The sequence below is a fragment of the Cloeon dipterum genome, chromosome 3 (genome assembly GCF_949628265.1).
Source record: "Cloeon dipterum chromosome 3, ieCloDipt1.1, whole genome shotgun sequence".
NCBI classification, from domain to species: domain Eukaryota; kingdom Metazoa; phylum Arthropoda; class Insecta; order Ephemeroptera; family Baetidae; genus Cloeon; species Cloeon dipterum.
Genome location: NC_088788.1, coordinates 30,792,625 through 30,811,388, shown reverse-complemented (window position 1 = coordinate 30,811,388; position 18,764 = coordinate 30,792,625). Strand labels below are relative to the sequence as shown.

General features: G+C 44.6%; 1 protein-coding gene across 3 annotated transcripts in view; it reads right to left on the bottom strand.

The window, feature by feature from the left end:
• LOC135940053 (uncharacterized) overlaps positions 1-18,532 on the bottom strand; it is a 41,316-nt gene extending 22,784 nt beyond the window's left edge. Inside the window, exon 1 of one of the 3 annotated variants that reach the window (XM_065484719.1) lies at positions 18,059-18,532. In XM_065484719.1, coding sequence (XP_065340791.1) covers positions 18,059-18,494 — 436 coding nt within the window. In that variant the 5' untranslated portion in view covers positions 18,495-18,532. Of the gene's footprint in view, positions 1-12,060; positions 12,140-13,641; positions 13,840-18,058 lie in introns of those variants that run through there. The other 2 variants (XM_065484720.1, XM_065484721.1) reach the window with 2 other exon arrangements.
• Positions 18,533-18,764: the final 232 nt, after the last annotated feature.

Below are 18,764 nucleotides of genomic sequence, written 5' to 3'. Positions count from 1 at the left end.
CTAGGGTATTTTCCTGGAATTTCAGTTTTGAATCGGTATTGTTTCTGGACCTGTGAGGATACAGTATTGTCTGCTATATTATAATATACCTTGGCAAAATGATTATATTTTGGTATTTTTTAGTATTGTTTAATGATATTATTTTTTTCAAAAAATATTTTATATTCTTGCTAGGAAATAAAGTATCCGTGCTTAGGCAATTATTCCTGACGGATTTAAACTTGTTTCATTTTATTAGGAAGCTGGGAAAAGCTATGAGACTGCAATACCACACCGGATTTCTTGATTAAATTATATCTTATTCGGGAGATACACTATATTAATGCCTTTTGTTACTTACAGCAACAAAAAATAACGATTTTAGTGCGTTTTGGGTATCCACTGCTAGTTTCCCCCTTCGAGCAATCCCGAAATTTCAGATTATATGGAACATCATTTGGTTGGAATGAAGGGTTGTAAAATGATGTGGATGGTTCTGATATATGACATGAATCATAATTTTAAATTCCACACGGCAGCTGAGCCAACAGACATGTCGATTTTCATTAGGTTGAATTTTTCATGACTCAAGGGGCAAGCCTTACTTAGAATTGTATAGTGGCCATTGGCTACTGGGAACAACAGCAAAGCTCTCGTGCACAATTTATGTCAGACTGTGGCCAAAAGCAGCCTTAATTTGAGCGCACTTTAAAATTTATCGCTTCATTGTCGAGCAAAAATAAAAATATAAAACCACAGTTCGCACTACTACTTTTGCTAAAGCTAGAATATATTATTGCGTCCACAGAGAGTAACGCACGGAGCTCTCTTAGCTGGGGTGGAAATTTGCAAAATTCAAGTAAAAAGTTGGTGTTTATCTTTCATTCAGAGATGCTTATCCACCGCAAACAGAGCCCGAAACTTTCCTTCCACATTCGCAGGGGAGCAGCAGACTAAAATATGAGGCGAGGATTTAGCAAACGCAAAATTATTACTAGGGATTATGCAGCCGGGCTAACATACACAAACACGCACGCGAAAAAAGGACAAACCCGAGCACAGGCGCGTCGGCAGTGTGTTTAGAGCCGGCATTTAGGATCATTAAAGTTTCACTGCTTCCATTTCTGATGCACAAAGCCGGATGGAGCACGCACAGATATCGGGCGATTTGATGCGCGCAGGCCTTGTTTGCAACATCAAACACGTCGCTCCATTTGCCAGATGAGAAACTTTGATTGTGTTGTGAGCAGCTATACTTTACCATAATTGAATGGCATTGAGCGACGACAAGACGCCGCCAGCGCAGTGACTCTATATGTGTGTATTTTAACGAATCATAAATTCAGAGCGCAGAGTCAGTCACTTCATCCACCCGATCGTAAAATACTGCTGAACTTTTCCGGCTCGCGGAAAGGTCGCGAGGACGGCATATCGGAAAAATACGTACCTGCTGAAGGCGAAAACTTCTCGGCATGCGAATCTCCGCGAGAGGCGGAGTCGCAGGATATTTATTTACAAATATGACAAGCCAACTTTTTGCCGCCGACGGCTGCTTCTAGATTTGTGCGCGCGCGCGTGTGTGTGTATCGGAGAAGTTCGATAACGAGTCGCAAGTTTTAATTCGTGTGCCTGGAAGTTTACCAAATAGGAATCGGAAAAAGTTTGGCTGCTGCTGGGAGAAAGATTTGACTGGGAATTGGACCCTTCTGATTTGAAATTCATCGGATGCGGGGCAACTCTTGCTTAATGTGACTCTCTCTCTTCTTCCGAACGCGATTGTCTCGGGGGTGCAATAAAAGTTGACGATTGCGTTTGCTTTTGCCGTCGTCGAGTTGCGCGCACGTGCTGCCTGTAGAAATTGAAATTTTTATCGCCAGGTGATTTGTAATGTGCAAAAGCTCGAGAGTTGGAGCACGGCCAGGCACGCGGGCCTCTTGCATCATAAAAGTGGCAGCGGGTGGCGGATTATCAGCGGCAGCATTTCCAGTCTCTTATTGCAAATCGATTTCGGTGGATGCAGCAGTTTTGAGGAGCTTGCCGCTCGCTGCCCAGGGCGGATATTAATGCAATCTATCTAGTCTGTGCGCCACTCGAGCCAAGATATCTTTTCCCATTGTGGAATTATGCCTCGGCTGTGCATGGCACTCGGAAGTGAGCGCGAGCAGACGCGACTCGTTATCAGAAAAACGTGCCCTTAAAAAAGCAGCCGGTCCGCCGGGAATTTAAAATTCCAATTTCTGCGCATCGAGCAAAATGCAAAGCGCAGTCGTTTTGCCTCGCAATCGGGTTTCTCTTATCAGCCACGGGGAAATTCCTTTCAAGGATTACTTCAGAAAACGCTTTCGCAGGTACTATGCGGCGTTCTCGCTACGTAAGGACGTAAGGACCACTATTTTATGCTCAATGGAGTTATCAGTTTCCTTCCCGTCGCCTCGCACCTTCGACGACCTTGACCTCTCTCAAGATATTTGCCTTGAAATAAAAATTAGAGCTTTCAGCTTCAATTCGTTTGAACCAATTTTCCGATCAGAGTCGAAGGTGGCCTGGAAAAAAATTCATTCTCCTAAAAGTCTCTTTATACGAAAGCGGAGGGCGAATCGCAGGCTACTGAATATATCTTGTCAGAAAGCTTTCCTGTCGTTCGGCTTTTCCTTCGACCCCAGTACTTTGCGCGTTGCTCTTGAGGGTGTTAGTGTTGGATTAAATCCGCCTCCGCAGTGCCCACACGAGGGACATTTGAAGCCAGTTAATGTTTCGCTCATTTGCTCTTTCACATGATTAATATTATCGATCTCGCCTCATTTCGGAATACGTCTGATAATCCCGAGCCAAAAATTATACTGTTTCACGTTTTCACATATTTTTTAATAAAGAGGAAAGAGATTACGGTAACAAGAAGCGCTGCAAAATATTCAAATCACGTCATGCCAGAGAGAGAAAATAGCTTTTACATTGAATATCGCAATAAATTTCCCGCAATGTGTTCTCATTTTGGTGTGCGAGTAGCAGGGCTGAAAGCTTTTTTCCAAAACTGATGGCTCTCGCTGTGAATATGAAGCAATATTCACATGCAAAGTCCCGGCAAAAACAATGCTTCCCCCGTTTTTTTATGGTCGTCAAAGCGGTGCTGGCAGCTCGGATTAGTCTCACATTTCCAAACGCCCTAAACCTTTCTGGTTGAAATCCCTGCGCTGCAATGGACGCGCGCGCCCAATTTTTTCGCTTTTCTCCAAACTACACCGCTCAGCAGGGGGGTGCGTCATTGATTTTCCAGATGAAACCATTTTTGCCAGAGAGCTGCGCATCAAACTAATTGGGCTTATTGAAAAGTCCACTCGAGCGCGAAAAATCGCAATCTGCAAAGTCAAAATGCACGCTATGAACACACAGAAGCACGGCAGGCTGCTCCCTCTCGGCGGCGCAATTAACGCGCAATTTGATTTTGCCGCACGTATAGTTTCAGCTCGGCTAGTCAGGATAATTACTAGCCGAGCGAGCAGCAAAAGCGCACGGGCCGACAAGGTGGCACGCCGAAATTGGCTCTCCGCCGCGATTGCGGGCTTATTACCGCCGGTCCGGCAGCTGTAATTTTATCATCTCTTCAAAAGGACGTGACTCGAACTGAGATACACGATCGGTTGACCCGCAATGACGTCACAACAATCGAGGGCTGGCTGCTCTTATTGCAGAAATTGCATGATCAGCAGCGTGGCCGGCCGAGCGGCAGGGGCAGTGCTCATCGGATTATTACATCATTCTGATGCCGCTTATGCACCCCGCTCCGACACTACCAAACAGAATGAAACTAATTTCGCGCTGTTGTCTGAATCTGGCTTCCATAAAAGGGGTCGGCCGTTGAACGGCGCTTGATAGCAGATGGCCTCTCAGTTCAAATGGGCCAGAAGGTTCGTGCCAGTGTGTGTTGTGGCTTGCTTTTTCCCCCGAAACAGTTCATGATGTATAAAGAGTCGTGAGGGCCGGCAACTTTAGAGCGCTGCATGGCGAGAAAGAAAGTTGCAAACAAAATGCGACCCGGATTAAATCGATAAGGGCCGTAAACTTTTCACTCTGATTGCTTTTCCGATAATAAACCCAGCCCCTCAGGGAAAATTTTAAAACGCGCGCCCTCTCGAATTCGTCCGCTGTCAAGCACCTGTTATCGCAAGGGGCGAAAGTTTTGCGCGTTTTTCACTGCCCCGGTGGCGATTACGGAATCGCATGATCAGCGAGCGGCCTTGGGCGTTGAAGAGGGGCTGAGGCGCCAGCGGCACTAACTTTCGTCATCCCTTAATGCATTACATCCCCCTGGTAGTTAGACTTTCCGCTGTGATTCTCATGCATGCGATTCTCACCCCATCGTGTGTGTGTGTGTGTGCTCGTCGGGTCGCCGCCGCCACCGTCGCCGTCGTGTGGCCCTTTTTGATTTTCCATCCGCACGCTCTCCACTCTCGGGAGTTGTTGCTCTGCTCCGAGGCAGCTTTTTCCAAAAGAATGTACGGCACACGAACGAGACGCAAGATGTTTACTTAGCAACAACTTTTATTTCCCAATGACTGCTCGCCTGTTTCAGTCGGGCGGCACGACGGTATGGATTTTATGCCGCCGACTGGAAAATCTGGCACTTTTTCAACTGCACGCATCATTTCCGGTTAATTTAAAATGATAAAATGCGTCTATATCGAGCAGCCAGCTCCAGTCTGCTGTGAAACTTAATTTCAGCCGACTTGCTCGTCGCGTCGCGCGGATATATAATTTCAGCAATTAGCGTTAATGCAGATAAGAAGAAGAATTAACTTCTCAGCTCACCATATTCGCCTTATTCGCGCATATTCAAAGTTATATTAGAGCCAGAGGGGGTGCGAGAGCGGCAACTTCTTTGCTTTTTGCTTCCTGTTTGTGCCATCGCACTAAGTTTGCAGCAAGTTCCGCGAATTTTAACATCTCGCCCCTCTCTAATCCGACCGCTAGAGGGTATTCAATGTGAAGTTGGAGCTATCGGCCCGAGGAAAACGATAATTGCAGTCATGCTGAGCCGTCCAAAAGTTAAGAGCGAATGCAGCACTGTTGAATGAACTGAATAGATTTTATGATAGTTTAAGTTCTTCTAAATGCCCCCATGATCTGTTCTAAAAATTGGGTGAAATATTTAGCTCTAAACGGCGCCCTTTTAGTTTTGATATTAACTTTTGGTAATAACAAAGCAAGACCTCAAGTTATGAGGCGTGCTACGGAAACGGTTGTTATCAGATATTACCTGAGCCAAGGCAACCACAGTTACGCAAAGGTTAGCGCCATTAGAATTCATTAAGGCATTGCCGCAACGACCGAAATTCCTCGCGGCACCATCGCTCCTTGGCAGCGAGAGCCGGCTCCTTTGTGCTCAAATAAATTTCTCGCGAGTTTTATCACGCACATACATCGCAATAACAATTAAACACGCAGCAACGCACACCGCGTCTCCCAGCAGTTGAAATGCGGTGGTAGACGCCGGTGACGTAGAAATTCGCCACGTTAAATACGCATCCGCGGCAAATCTCGGCGCTTCATCCCCAGCAACAGCAGCAGCAGCAGCAGCACGAGATATTAATTTCGCTTTCATTATTGTTTGCGCACGTTCGTGTAATTTAATTCCGCCGCAGCTACCTCGCGTAATTACTCGGGTAAACAGCGAGCGGAGTGGGATGAGTTATTAAATATTGCCACCACGGTCCCTCCGTCTCTCCTGTTGTCGTTCGCTCCATCATCATCTCGAACCTCTTGCTCGCGAGTGGTGCGCCGCCGGTTGCCTACCCTAGCAATATGGAGGTCTCCCTGCGCTCTCTCTCTCTCTCTCTCTCTCTCTTGCTGCTGAGGCTTATTATTCTAAAATGCAAAAGAACCGCCGGGAAAGCGAGAGAGAAAGAGGAAAGAAGAGAGAGCAGCGAGCTCCCGAGTTTCGCGAATAATGGAAGTCGGCGGCGGGCTACATTAAAATACGTGCCCACATATAAAATTATATTTTACGCAGCCGTGCTCGTCGCGCAAAAGAACGGAACGGGGGTAGAGTGCATGCTGCTACGAGTCGTGTGCCATGCATACATATACATAATAAGAGCAGACGAGTGCCTTGTTAATTTTGTTTAGTATGGCGTACCTCAAATTTTTTGAAAGCGCCCGGCCCCATTCTCTCTTCGCATTATTCTCAACTATACTGCTTGCCTTTGCAGAGCACGAGTTTGAGTGCTGCTTCGCTGGCATTCTCCCGAAGAGCAGGAAACTGCCTTCGGGGCTCAGATTTTTTTATAATCCGTCTTTCAGCAGATAAGGTTGCTCTTTAGTCCTTTGTTGCTTTGAGAGGCTGTTTCGGAGGCAATAAATAATCTAAACACCGTTTCGCACCTGTCTTCAAGAAGCATGAAGCAGTTTGTTTTACTTACGTGCTGATTAATTTCTTGTCTTCTTCGTTTTTGCTACTAAAATAGCCTCTCAGCAACAATAAGTAGGAGTCTGCTAACTTATTCAGAAACTTGCGAGCGGGTTCAAAGGTAATATTGTTCATCGCTTAAGGTGGCCCATTCAATTTCCAAATCCACCTAATATAGCAGAGGGAATTCCATTGGGAAATGCCGTCGGCTGGTTTTGAGCCCGAGCGATTGAAAGGGCCCGCTTTTCATGCTCCATGTCGGATCGCACGCCTATATAGTTTCAGAGTTCCAGGGCTTAACTTGGTCGTCGCGGCAAGCATAAAGCCAAAATTAATTAGTTGCACCTAGCAGACTACCTTCCGCGCAAGTTGAGAAACGAAGCGGTGGAGGCGGGTGGAGGCGGATTCCATCTTAATTGTCATCTCCGTGCCTATGTGCGCACCACTCCGCCCGTTGAATAATTAAATTTAATTGAGACCTAATTAGCTTAGAAAATTCAAACGCAACACAACGGAAGGAGGAGCAAGGCGTCCCTTGCGCTCTTCCTGGATCTCCTCCGAGTAATAAAATTCAACTGTTTTTAAATAACTGCCATTGAATAAGAAAGACCTGCTTTCCAGCGGGAGATGTCCTATTTTATATATTTATTTTGCGCTGCCAAGGTATACTCGTGCGAGAGTTGGCTGAGCCAAGAGTCGTTTATTGTAATGTTTCGCGAAAGACCACTTGAGCCCGACACGCCTAAGGAAGCCAGCGTGCCATCCATGTACGAGATAGCTCTGCTTGCTTGCTCTCTATACTGTATTTTGATATCGCCAAGTGTGAAGAAACGACCGGAGAAGGGGTTGGTAATGAGAGCTGCTTGCATAAACACACGGAATTGCCTTGTTCCGCGCATTCAAAGCGAATCGTCTTGCGCCAGCGAGGGGAAAAACTCCTGCAGTTCGTCCTGGTGAATAAAAACTGAATCGATATTTGCACGCACAGTAAACGCACGCATGTGTATATACGTGAAACATGCGAAAGCCATTACTCTCTCGCGACGTTGTTGGACGGGGAGGAGCAGAACTCTTGCTCGTTAACACACGTCGAAACGGCCGCGGATTTGATTTTGTCAGAGGAAAAAGCTGCGCTAGGTGGATTCAAAGAGAGGATTGCGCAAATTGCTTTGTGTGAAAAATGATTTTCGTGACGGCAAACAAGATTGACGTGTGCAAAATTAATGGCTCGTCGGCGAAGCGACGGTGCATGCGCGCCGTGTCGGGCTGACTTAATTAAAAACGAAATGGTTTGAATAGCTGCTGGCTGATCTTTCCTCTCTGGGGATGTTTTTCCGTCACTTAATGAAGTGCTGGCCTGATTGCTGCTCGTCCTGAGAGTAATCAAATGTGCATTATCGAGCAGGAATTGATGAGATTAAATTTGAATGCTGATTTAAAATATTCACGTCGTTATTAATATGTCATAGCACGTCGGCGGTGCTGATGAACGAATTCAAAATCAATTTTATCCACTCTTTTCTGACAAACGCAAGTGGCAGATTTATTGAAGACGGGATTTCCACGATTTAATTGAATTTGATCGTTGGAGAATGTTGGAATTTTTCTGTCTAATATAACTCTGTCTCCGAAAGCACAAGCTAAATGGATGAATGTTGAGAAGGGTTTTAATTGCAACAAAAGACGCAAAGAGAAACTATGGCCTGTGTAGGCTTTTGTTAGGTTTATTGCTTATCTTTTTTTAAGCCATTACACAAAGTTGAGACTGTTTTCCCGAAACACTCGATTCTATTGTACGCATGCTGAACAACCTGCATTAATCACTTTTGGAAGCAGAAATCCATTGACAAAAGTTCTGGGCGAATTTCAGAGAGCGGAGCGTTTGCAACAGACAATTTCCGCCCGTCTGAGGCTATAAATAAAGCGTCTGCCTAGCGCAGTTTATAGAAAAACGCAATATATTTATGTGCGTGTGTTGGTGGAGCTTTCAGGGCGAAAATCTGCGGTAAAATGCGACGTAATGGAACATAAATCGCTGCGAGAACTCTCGGGGAATTATGCATAATGATGAATTTTTCGTACGTTCTGCCATAAATAATTCGCCATAGCAGCGGCAACTCCGCAATGCTATGTACACTCTCCGACGAGCGCGAAAACTGCATAAATCAACTATCTCGAGTTGGAATATTAAATTCCTGCACACAGCAGTGCGAGAAACATTATTTCAGAGCGCGAAAGAGAGAGAAAGACGTTTATGGTTCGGCGAACTCGTCCTTTTTGTCCATTGCTATTTCGCGTCAGCCTTTTCCATTCTATTTCGTCTGGCAGCCAAGAAAAGCCGAGGCAGTTTAGCCCTCTTAAAGGCTCGCGAGGAGAAAACGCGCGTTATGATCGCGCGGGTCGCAATAAAAATTTCAGCGCACCGCTACGGGCTTTTATTTCGGCGTCGACTCCGCGAAGAAAAATGGGCCAATTCATAAATTCTCGGCGAGTAGCAAGGTGCTTTCGTGGAGTTAGCGCATATTGTGCTGGCGGTATCATTATTATTCACCCGAGGACAACAAAGGGCAAATTTACGGGCGCGAATGAATTAGTAACAAGCCGGCGGCGCACACCTACCCTACACCTCCCGTGCGGTGTATGTGTGTCTATTCAAGTGCAAGGTGCGAGAGATAAGTACAGTGTGCCCGAATTGCCTGGGAGTACGTGTAAAACTTGCAAGTTTACGACCGCCAGCCTTAAATTGGAATGTACACCTAGCCGCAAAAGTCGGCGTGTGTCAGCCAGCCCGGTGTGCGAGAGACACCATTGTTTGTATTTGCACGGCCGTGGTATTTCGGTATAATTTTTCAAGTGGGGTGTTTGCCCTCCAATGTCCCGGGAGGCTGGCTGGCTGGTCGGGGGAAGCGGCAGGCATTATTACACCCCGTACACATTCACGTGTGTATGCCGTGTTTCGTATGAATGTGTGTGTTTGTGCTGCGGAACAGAGAGAGCCGGCAGCGACGACGACGACTGCTTTCCCGAGGAAAAGTAAGTTTAGACAAGGGGAGAAGAGCGAGAGAGGAATTATTGATCGCAAAGTCATGTTCAAGTGTTGGGAGTGAGAGATGGGACCTTCAGCACAATAACCGCGCGCGCCGGTCTGCGCCGATGGTGTTTATTCTGACCACCTCGCCCCCGCGTGAGTGGAGAGACAGAAAAAAGAGAGATAAAGAAAGTGCGTCCTTGGGCACAACATTTATTCACGCTGGTAATTAACTTTCGGCTGTGTGCACGGCACACGACACGCCGCGCGTGAGATAAATGGAATTAAAATTTCCCCAGCAGAGGAACAGGAGCAGGAGAAATGAAAGAGCGCGGAAGGCTCGTTTCCTGCTCACGCCCGTGAAAAATTGAGCCTTTTATGTCTGTCAAGTTTCAATTTTCCAAGACATGCAAATTCTCGGAAAGGGTCACGTTATGCCTGCAGTCCCCGGGAGTTTTTCATTTTGATCAATTCAATGAGAAGTTTTTGACGTGATTGTGAATAACATGGAAAACAGACATACATTTTTACTGCTGCTGAAAAGAATATGGAAAGAAGCAAATTGTAATTCATGTGAAAAATTTTGTTCCAGAACTCGCGACAGATGGGTTTTTCTACTCTAAACGCAATTTTTCACAATATTTTTCACGCCATTGCCAGATGAAAATGTTCAGGTCCAGGAGCGTGTGAGCTGCAAACATGTGTGGATGTATTTACGACTTAATTCGCAATTAGTGCTGATGAAAAAATAAAATTGGGTCGGCGTCCAGGGTATGCTAGCTAGGCTCGTTGGCGAAAATAATGCCGGCCGGCCCTAATGTTTTGACGCTTTTCGCAGGCACGTTTTCGCATAACAAGCGAGTAAGCGGGCGCCGCTTCCATGTATATGAACGAACGTGTGCGCACAGCACGCCCAAATTGAGTCTTCCTGCCAGCTCTTTTTTGATGGGATTTTCGTTCGCAAAATGGAATATTGAAATAAGAAATCTCCGCCAGCGGATTTTCCCACTTTTTGTCCCAGATGAAAAAGTTGAAATATTGCAGGCTCTCGCGTGTGGCATTTCACAGAAGCGAGCCAGCGTCACTCATTTTTTATATTTGTTTGCAGATTTCACGTCCACAGCAGAGCGGAAAAGGGAGCATTTTAATTTAGACGGCTTGCTGGAATACGAGACGAGCGCGCGTTCACGAGCTCAAAGCAGGGTTGTCTGCCACTGACATGGAATGCGTGTTATTCGACCCGCTGCTGCCGCTGCCGTAATTTAAAAGAACACGCATTTTGGGAGGATATCGTGAGAAATTCCTCCGTCTATCTTTAAACGGCACGCTGCTCTCGACTTTTCCATCTGGGGTGTACATAAAAAGCTATTAAACTGAGCAATTTGTGTTTTCACTTTTCTCGCGCAGAGTCTGACAGGACAATTCCAGCCGGAGGGCCTTGTGCCTGCACATGATTCCCAGCAGCCAAGTCGGAGGCGAGACGAAAGTTGGCCCACCAATCACTAATAATTCCGGGCAGGCAAAAGAGAGTAACGCGGAAGCCCAAATAAGCCCGACTTAACTCCCTGCGGGGCAGCGCGACTGCTGTACAGAAAATGAATGAGAAAGGAAAAAAGTTACAAGGGAAAACTTTGTTGCAAAAGGAAGAAAAGCCCTGCGAGCGGGCTGGCGGGCGAGCCGCAGCTCTGCTGCTCGTGATGAATTTTCCATAAATTAAATTACGAATGCCGGCGCCGAGCAAAAATGCTGGCGATCAAAAGCCCAGCTGCGGAAATATATTACTTTTCGATCAAGACGAGAAATGAGAGCGAGAATTTAATTACGCTCAGGCGTTGAGTAATCTTTTCTACCATTCTCAGACTGATTCTGCGAGAGTTTCCCGGCGTGATTAATTCAATGTTCCTATTCAGCGCGGGCAATCACGACGGCGACGACTACGACGACGGTGGCAACAATTTTTGCCGTGCCGCCGAGCAAGCAACCGCTCGCTCGCTCGCTCTCTCGTGAACAGCGCGTGTTTGTGCACAAATAGCACTCACACGCACGACGACGACGAGTAATACGGATTGTGCGCGCCGAATACAAATTAGAACCATTTGTCTTCGCTATTATGATGAAGTGTGCCGCTGACACTGAATACCCGCCCGGCCCGGGGATGATGAATTAATACACATGCAAAGCTCCGCGCGTTTTGTTTGCAAATCATCAAGCCGGAGCGCACGCGAGCAGAGAGCAGCGACCTGCTCCGCGGCAAATTAGATTTGGGCCAAAAATTTGGCTGCGTGCGGCAAATGTGCAAATTGCGCACGCCGCGGCAGGCTGCAGCAAGAGCAAAACATCATCACCACGCGCCGTGTAAGTTTGCTTAAATTTAATACACCGCCCGAGAAGACAAGGCTTTGCTAATCAGCCGGTGCCAACTTTGTTTAACTAAGGTAAACTATTTAAGCATCACCGACATAAGAGCTGCTCCTTTCTGCGAAATAAACAGACGCAGGGAACGGTGGAAAAAGAGCTGTGTTGAAGAAATAAGCCAAACCCCTCCAGTCTTTACTCAACAACTAACACATGAAACTTCCATTTTAACGTAAAAAAGGTCGATTGAAAACATCTACAATACCTTTTTCAGATTGTAAAAAGGTCAACAAACCTTGGAATGAGCTTCGAGCACCGCACCTGCACTTAAAGATTGCTACACTGAATACTTTTGACATTTCCTCTGAAAAGTCATCTGCGGCAAGGCTTTGACAGTGTAGCAGTTGTTAGTATGCTTCCTTCGACTCAGCTGTCAGTTTGACTTTAGATTGCCTGTTCTGTGTTCTTATCTGATATTTTCTTGTCAATTTAATGCCTCTGCAACGAAACAAACATCTTTGCGATATGGCGATATTTATCTTTGCAATAAATGTACATCTTCATTTTACCCCACAAGCATACACCTATTTTAACTTTTATTAGTAATTAGAGAATTTTGATAAAACTTCAAATGCAAATAAAAGTCAGAAGATAAAGACACAAAGCGTTAAAAAACCAGAACTGGTGCGAAATATAAAGAAATTTTCAACAGCACAGTAGATTTTGACAGTCAATTTGTTTTTATTTCAAAGCGAAATTTTAATTTACTTTAAGTACTTAGATATTCCAAGAATGAGACCGCAAAAGTTACTCAAAATAAGAAGTACTCAAAAACTCTAGGTCTATATATTGATGAAAAAAATAACTGTACTTTTGATAATATCATCGTCTTAAAAATTGCACCATCCAACTTAAATTGTACTATTCCTAAACATCGTTTTAATACAATAAAAAGAAAAGCAGCAGGCCAAAGGAAAAGGTAATCTTTCACAACCATTATTAGACATTCAATTTTTACGACGTAAAAAGGAACACACTGTTTATTTTTAGCATATCTCATTTTAATCTTCCTTTTTAATAATACAAAATATGAATATTTGTTACATTTTTTCTGGATATCCTGTTAAACCTGTTATTTTTCCGAATTTTGATCTGAATTTATATGTGTATCTAATGCATGAGCATCATAGGGCGAATCAAATTTAGTTAATGCGCCGCTACAGCATCGTCATCTGCCCGTAGGGACCGCGTGTTGTTTTAAATGGTGCTCCCAATTAGAGTCAATTAATTAACTCACTTAAGTAATCTGCGGTTGGCGTTTCGGTCGGCACTCTCTCCTTGTTAGGCGCGGCGAATCAATTAGGCCAATTAAATTTTACAGGCAGGTCGTTGCGGTGAAATAATACGCCAGCTAATTGTAACGCGAACCGCAATTATGCACATCGCGCACTACGCGCCGCCGAAATTGAGCAGAGTGCGCGAATAAAAACAATGATCGACGCGCTCGCGGTAAAAAGCGTCACATTGGCTAAAATTGAAATCGGTTGGATCGGAATTCTGAGTGTCAACATCAATTAGACAGCGGTGGCGCGGCTCCATCGGATCAATTAATCAAAACTAATTGCAGGCCATCAATTGGCGCGCGTGCAAACACATTTACAGAGACGGGTGTCCGATGGACTAACTTATCACAAAAATTCTCTCTCTCTCTCGACGCGCGCGCGATGAATTATTCGCAGTGAACCGAGCCTCGACCCAATCCCATCAAGAGCGATTACCGTTGCGTGTCACAAACAATAAAAATATCGATCATCAAACGAAGCGAGTGAGCGAGCGGTGCTGTGTGTGTTTGTGCAAATTCCAATGATGTGTGTACCTGCTGCTGCCAGTTGATGGAGGTGCTGCAGCGACGGGTCCTCGACCAGAGGGTGCATCCCGCTGGGCACCCTGTACTCGAGCACCTGCATGAAGGGTATGCTTTGCATCATCATCGCGCCGCATGCAACACCCGTCGACGACAGGCAGGCTGCTGTTCTTGCAGCGAGACGCAAATTGTGACTGTTCGAGTGGAGAACGAACGGCGCGCGCCTTCCCGCAGCAACCCCTCTTGCCGAGGGTGCGAGCGACTCGGCGCTGCCTGTGCGCACTCGCCCTCGGGCAACTTTGTTGACGAGCCGGCCGACAGAGGTCTGCTGCTGGTGTCGGCAAATCAGGCCTTTGTACCCTCTGCATTTTGATCTTGCGGCACGGCCGGCCAAACCGCACGCGCCCGGCCGCCCGCTCGCCCAGCGCACCGTTATTTTCTTCCAAGAAAAGGGTTCCTTGCAACGTGAACTGCTGAACGCCGAGGTTTCGCCTTTTTGCTGCGGTAACTCTTTCTTCTGTCACGGTTTTCGCTCGGCCGGAAGGGCCAGGCTGCATCAAGCAAGCACCATAAATTCACCTTTGACAATGCCTTTCGCACCGCGAGAGCGATAAAAATTTATGTGACATGCTGGGAAATGTGAGGAAACATTGTTAGCTAGAGCGTTTTCTCCAGGATAAATCTAAGCCATCTCTTCATACTCATTTGAGTTGTGGCATATTAAGATTCAAGTGAATTGAAGTAATTTTTATCTTCATTTTACGAGAAGAACAACCGAAGGCAATAAATCTAACATTTTTATTTGTCATTTAGTGAAGTGCTCACCGCAGTATCTGCAATTCTTTAGTTTTGTGCATTGTTTTTCCTAGGTCCTGTTCTATCCACATAGACACCTTTTTTCCTATTACACTCCATCGGCAGTTATTTATTTTGACATGAATGAATACGCGAACTAAAAAGGGTACCGCTAAAGGAATTAGCTAATATAGTTTATATGAGTAAATCCAAGATCGGGAAATTTATGACCAGGCACAATTCAATTCCTACACAAGAGAGTAAACTAGATTTTGAAATAATAGAGAAGAAAATTGATAGCCCTCTGGTGGTTGTGTTCTCTCCTAGTAAGTCTTAATCGCACTGCGTGGCTTCCCCATAGACTAACTCCCAACTCCATTTCAGAATGGACCACATGACCTGCGGACGACATCTCTTATGATTTATTAGTTTTTCATCCCTTCTCCGATTCCAATGTTTTTGTTCTTCTACCTTTTGAGCCTCTTTTAATAGCGCTATAATTATAATAGCTTGGAATTTTATATATATATATATATATATATAACTAATATCCAACATATATTCTCAACATGAAGAACTTCTAATGAAATTGGATTTAAAAAAAAATTAGTTTTAACATATGCACTCAACTTGCTCTCTGCGTGTTATTTGATTCAAACACAAATCAAAATCACATTCTTTAGGATTGAGCAGTCGGTGGAGTTCCAATTCAAGTTGTTTAATAATTGTAGCCCTTATCTCGGAATGTTCATCTCCCCTATATAAGAGAGCTCCCTGTCTTTATTCGAACCCTTCATCCATGCAACATTCCTGCAGACTCGCATCGCAGCTTCCATTATCAGTTCAAAAGGAGCTTTTGTTGAAAATAAATAATGCATTTGATTTCATATGATACTTTGAAAACATATTTATGTATTATCCGTGCTTAATTGACCAAAATCGAATACGGTCTTAGGTATACAATTCAGATTTATTTCGAGTAAAGAACGCTTTATTGAATGCGTGAATGGAGAGTTATACACCAATGATTTTCATACGGTACACGGAAATAAATGACAAGAATATAAGCTACTATTTTTTGTCAGGGTTTTACCTGACGATATCACGATCGCATTAATAATTGTTGTGCACCAATATGTAATGACGTGAACGTTCGGGCGCCCACAGGGGAGAGCGGAGGGAGAAACTCAGGTATCAATAAAGGCAACGCAAGAGCCTCCCTCTCGCGAGCACACGACCTGCTCACACACACACACATTCGCTCTCCTCTGACGGCACGCGAGCACGAGGTTAGCTCTCTCGCTCCCCCGCTCGTCCCTCTGGGTAGCCACGCTGTGTACTGTAGCCGCTATCAACAATAAACGCTGGTATGGTATAGTAACCGGGCATTTTCCCTTCTTGTCCACCCTGCACCCTTTTAAGTCTACCATGGCTAGAAGAACAGGCTCCGACCTCGTGATAGAGAGAAGGCGCGCCGGCAGGGCCGATTGCACCAATTCGGCGGCCCCTGCCCCGCGTCGCTGACATTTTTTAAAAGGTGGGCGTCCATATTCTATATTTATTTTAACGAAGGAAGGTATCATTAAGGATATTCATTGGAATAAGCCAACTATGAAACATGTACGGTTTTTAAAAAAATTAAATCCTGGAGGTATTGGACCATTTTATTAGCCCATCACACGGAATTTCCTTATGGAACGACTTAAAAGACATAACGGGCCCTATATTAATCTAGAAAATTTCAAAGTAGCTAGCTCTTGAAGACAAATTTATGTCATGGTCCAAATTGAATACACCTCGCTTTTTACCATAATGATGCAGATTCTGGTAATTGTGTAAGTAGAGGTGGTGATCGACGCTATACATCCCCAACAGACGCTGTGCCGCCAGCACGCACCGATCTTAATCTCGGCGAGATGCAGAATGATAATTATGCCACCCGCCCTAACCAACTGCTCAGCGGCACAGTTTCCCTTCTTTTTCAAGGCGCTTTAACGTACGAAGTAGATGTGAAAGATATGATTTCAGTCTGTTCCCTTTAATTTAATGCTGACGTTTCTTTGCTAATGGGCGGTTGCAGGGAGGCTTGTCTACACTTAGGGAACTACTGTAGGGACAGGGCCCAAGAGTTATTTTTTCATTTCCTCTTTTGCTCGTAATAAAAGGCGAGATACAATTTTATTTTTGTCAGTCTATAAAACTCGTTTTCTTCTCAAGTTTACACCGAAAATAATTTAACCTTTTTAATAATTTTTTGATAACTTTTAATTCAGTTAAGTCAATTTGAAGAATCTACAGAGCGGTCTGAATGTGGAAATATTTAATTTTTGTTTTAAAACGTTAAATCTGGCAAGCAAAAAAAAACCTCACAACTCAGCAGCCAGCAATTAAAATCTTCTCTACGCCCACGATCGCATATTATTGCCTTTCAAAAATCCTTCCTATTGTGAAAACACATCGCGTCGAGATGTGGTAATGTAGGTCACACACATTCTATCCTAGCTCCGCGCTCAAACTTTGAATAATGCGCTATAAACGTTCACTTCTCGGGTTAATGGCACAAACACCAAAGACCAATGGCTGAATGTCTTGTCTTTAACTGGCTGCAAGGCTGCAGGATCGATGCTCTCTATTCCATATCTATGATATCGATGATATGATGATGGGTAGGCGTGAATAAGGAGGCTAGAGCTTTCTTTTCTTTCTATGAGTTGGTGAAATATGAGATGAAACAAGATCATATTCGATTCAACGTTCCGTTTGTATGTCTATTTCTTGTAAATTGGGCTGATCAAGTTGCGAGAAGCCGTGGACTTTACCTTAGCAAGATGTGTATTTTTTATAACTATACTTGTGCGACATAATTTATAAAGGTCAATAAAAGTCATTGATAAAATCATTCTAAAAATACGGATCAATTTTTAATGTTTTTACGCATTGAAAATAAAAAAATAGCTAAAATTGTTTGTCCCAATATATTATTTATGATGTAAAATGAAATATAAATGCAAAAAACGGATTTAATAAAAATTTATATTCTGTCAACTATATTTTATTTATTTAATTTCATGCATCAAATAACATTAAAAAATTGCAAATAATAGTGGCCCAATAATAAATTAACACTAAAAGATTATATTATTCTGGAAGCACGTCAACCCTTTTTAGGTGGAGGCAAAACCTTTTACGATATACGAACATATTAGGCAAAAAAGGCTTTTAAGTCTATTTGAAATGTAACGACTAACGACTTATAAAATAATTTGGAAGCTATATCTGCTTCCGATGCACAGCAAGGAAATAAATTCACTGTTCCAATTTCTGTCTTTTAGGTGAATTCGGTTCCAAAAACGCAGCAGAGGTATTTTTGGCTTCAAATTTATTCAGAAATAATTAACATATTGGCTATTTCTATCGTTATATTCTTTGCTAATTTTTTTAAACAGTTAATTCACATTGGAAATCATCGCGTCTCGAACTAATTTCAGCTTATCTGTGTTTGGAATCAAAATTCCCTTATCATTTTCATTATGCTCCAATTTTGCTAGCCGGAGGCAACTATTTTTCGTGAGCGTGGCTGTACGGGTCAGGACGAACGATTTGTAAAAAGCAGCGACTGAACTGCGTCTCTTACCGTCAGGGCTTTGATGGACATGGTCTGGAGCCGGTTCGTAATGTCCGGGAGTGGGTGGCGAAGTGGTAACTACGGTCACAGTCGGCTCGATGTGCAGCAGAGCCACGGTGCCCATGCCCACCGGTCTCGGTGGGGGCCTCGGGGGCAGGGCGGGGGGCAGCGACGAGGGGTCGCGTGCCCCCGGCTCCCTCACTACACTCACTAGCTGGTGCATGCCTTCGGACGCTCGCTGGCTGTCCGACGGGACCACTCCATTTTGGACACACACACTCACACGCGCGCGCTGGTTTGTTTCGTCTCTGATCTTTCTCTCGCTTAAACTGAGGAATGCGCAGGCAGGCAGGCACCTCTCCTTCACCTTGCGGCCAGGTATAATCTGAGCTTGGCCTCCCTTCCCTTGCCTGTCCGTGGACCAGTCGCGGTCTCCTCTGCTCATTCTTTTCTTCGCTCTCCGCTCGCTTTTTGTGCGTGCTTCTCTTTCGTGGCCCTCCCGCTGCCAACAAAAAACCTGTTTCACTTTTTTCATAGTGTTTATTATCGTTTCTCTGTATTATGCTCCCATCTTTCCACACTTGGGCATCTCCCCAGGGAATATTTCCCTGCTGCATCACAAAATATAATAAGCACCAGCTTTGGACGCAATCTCGCGAGTTAAGCTACCAATTGTTGTAATATCAGAGGGAGAGCTTCTGTCATTTTCTTGAAT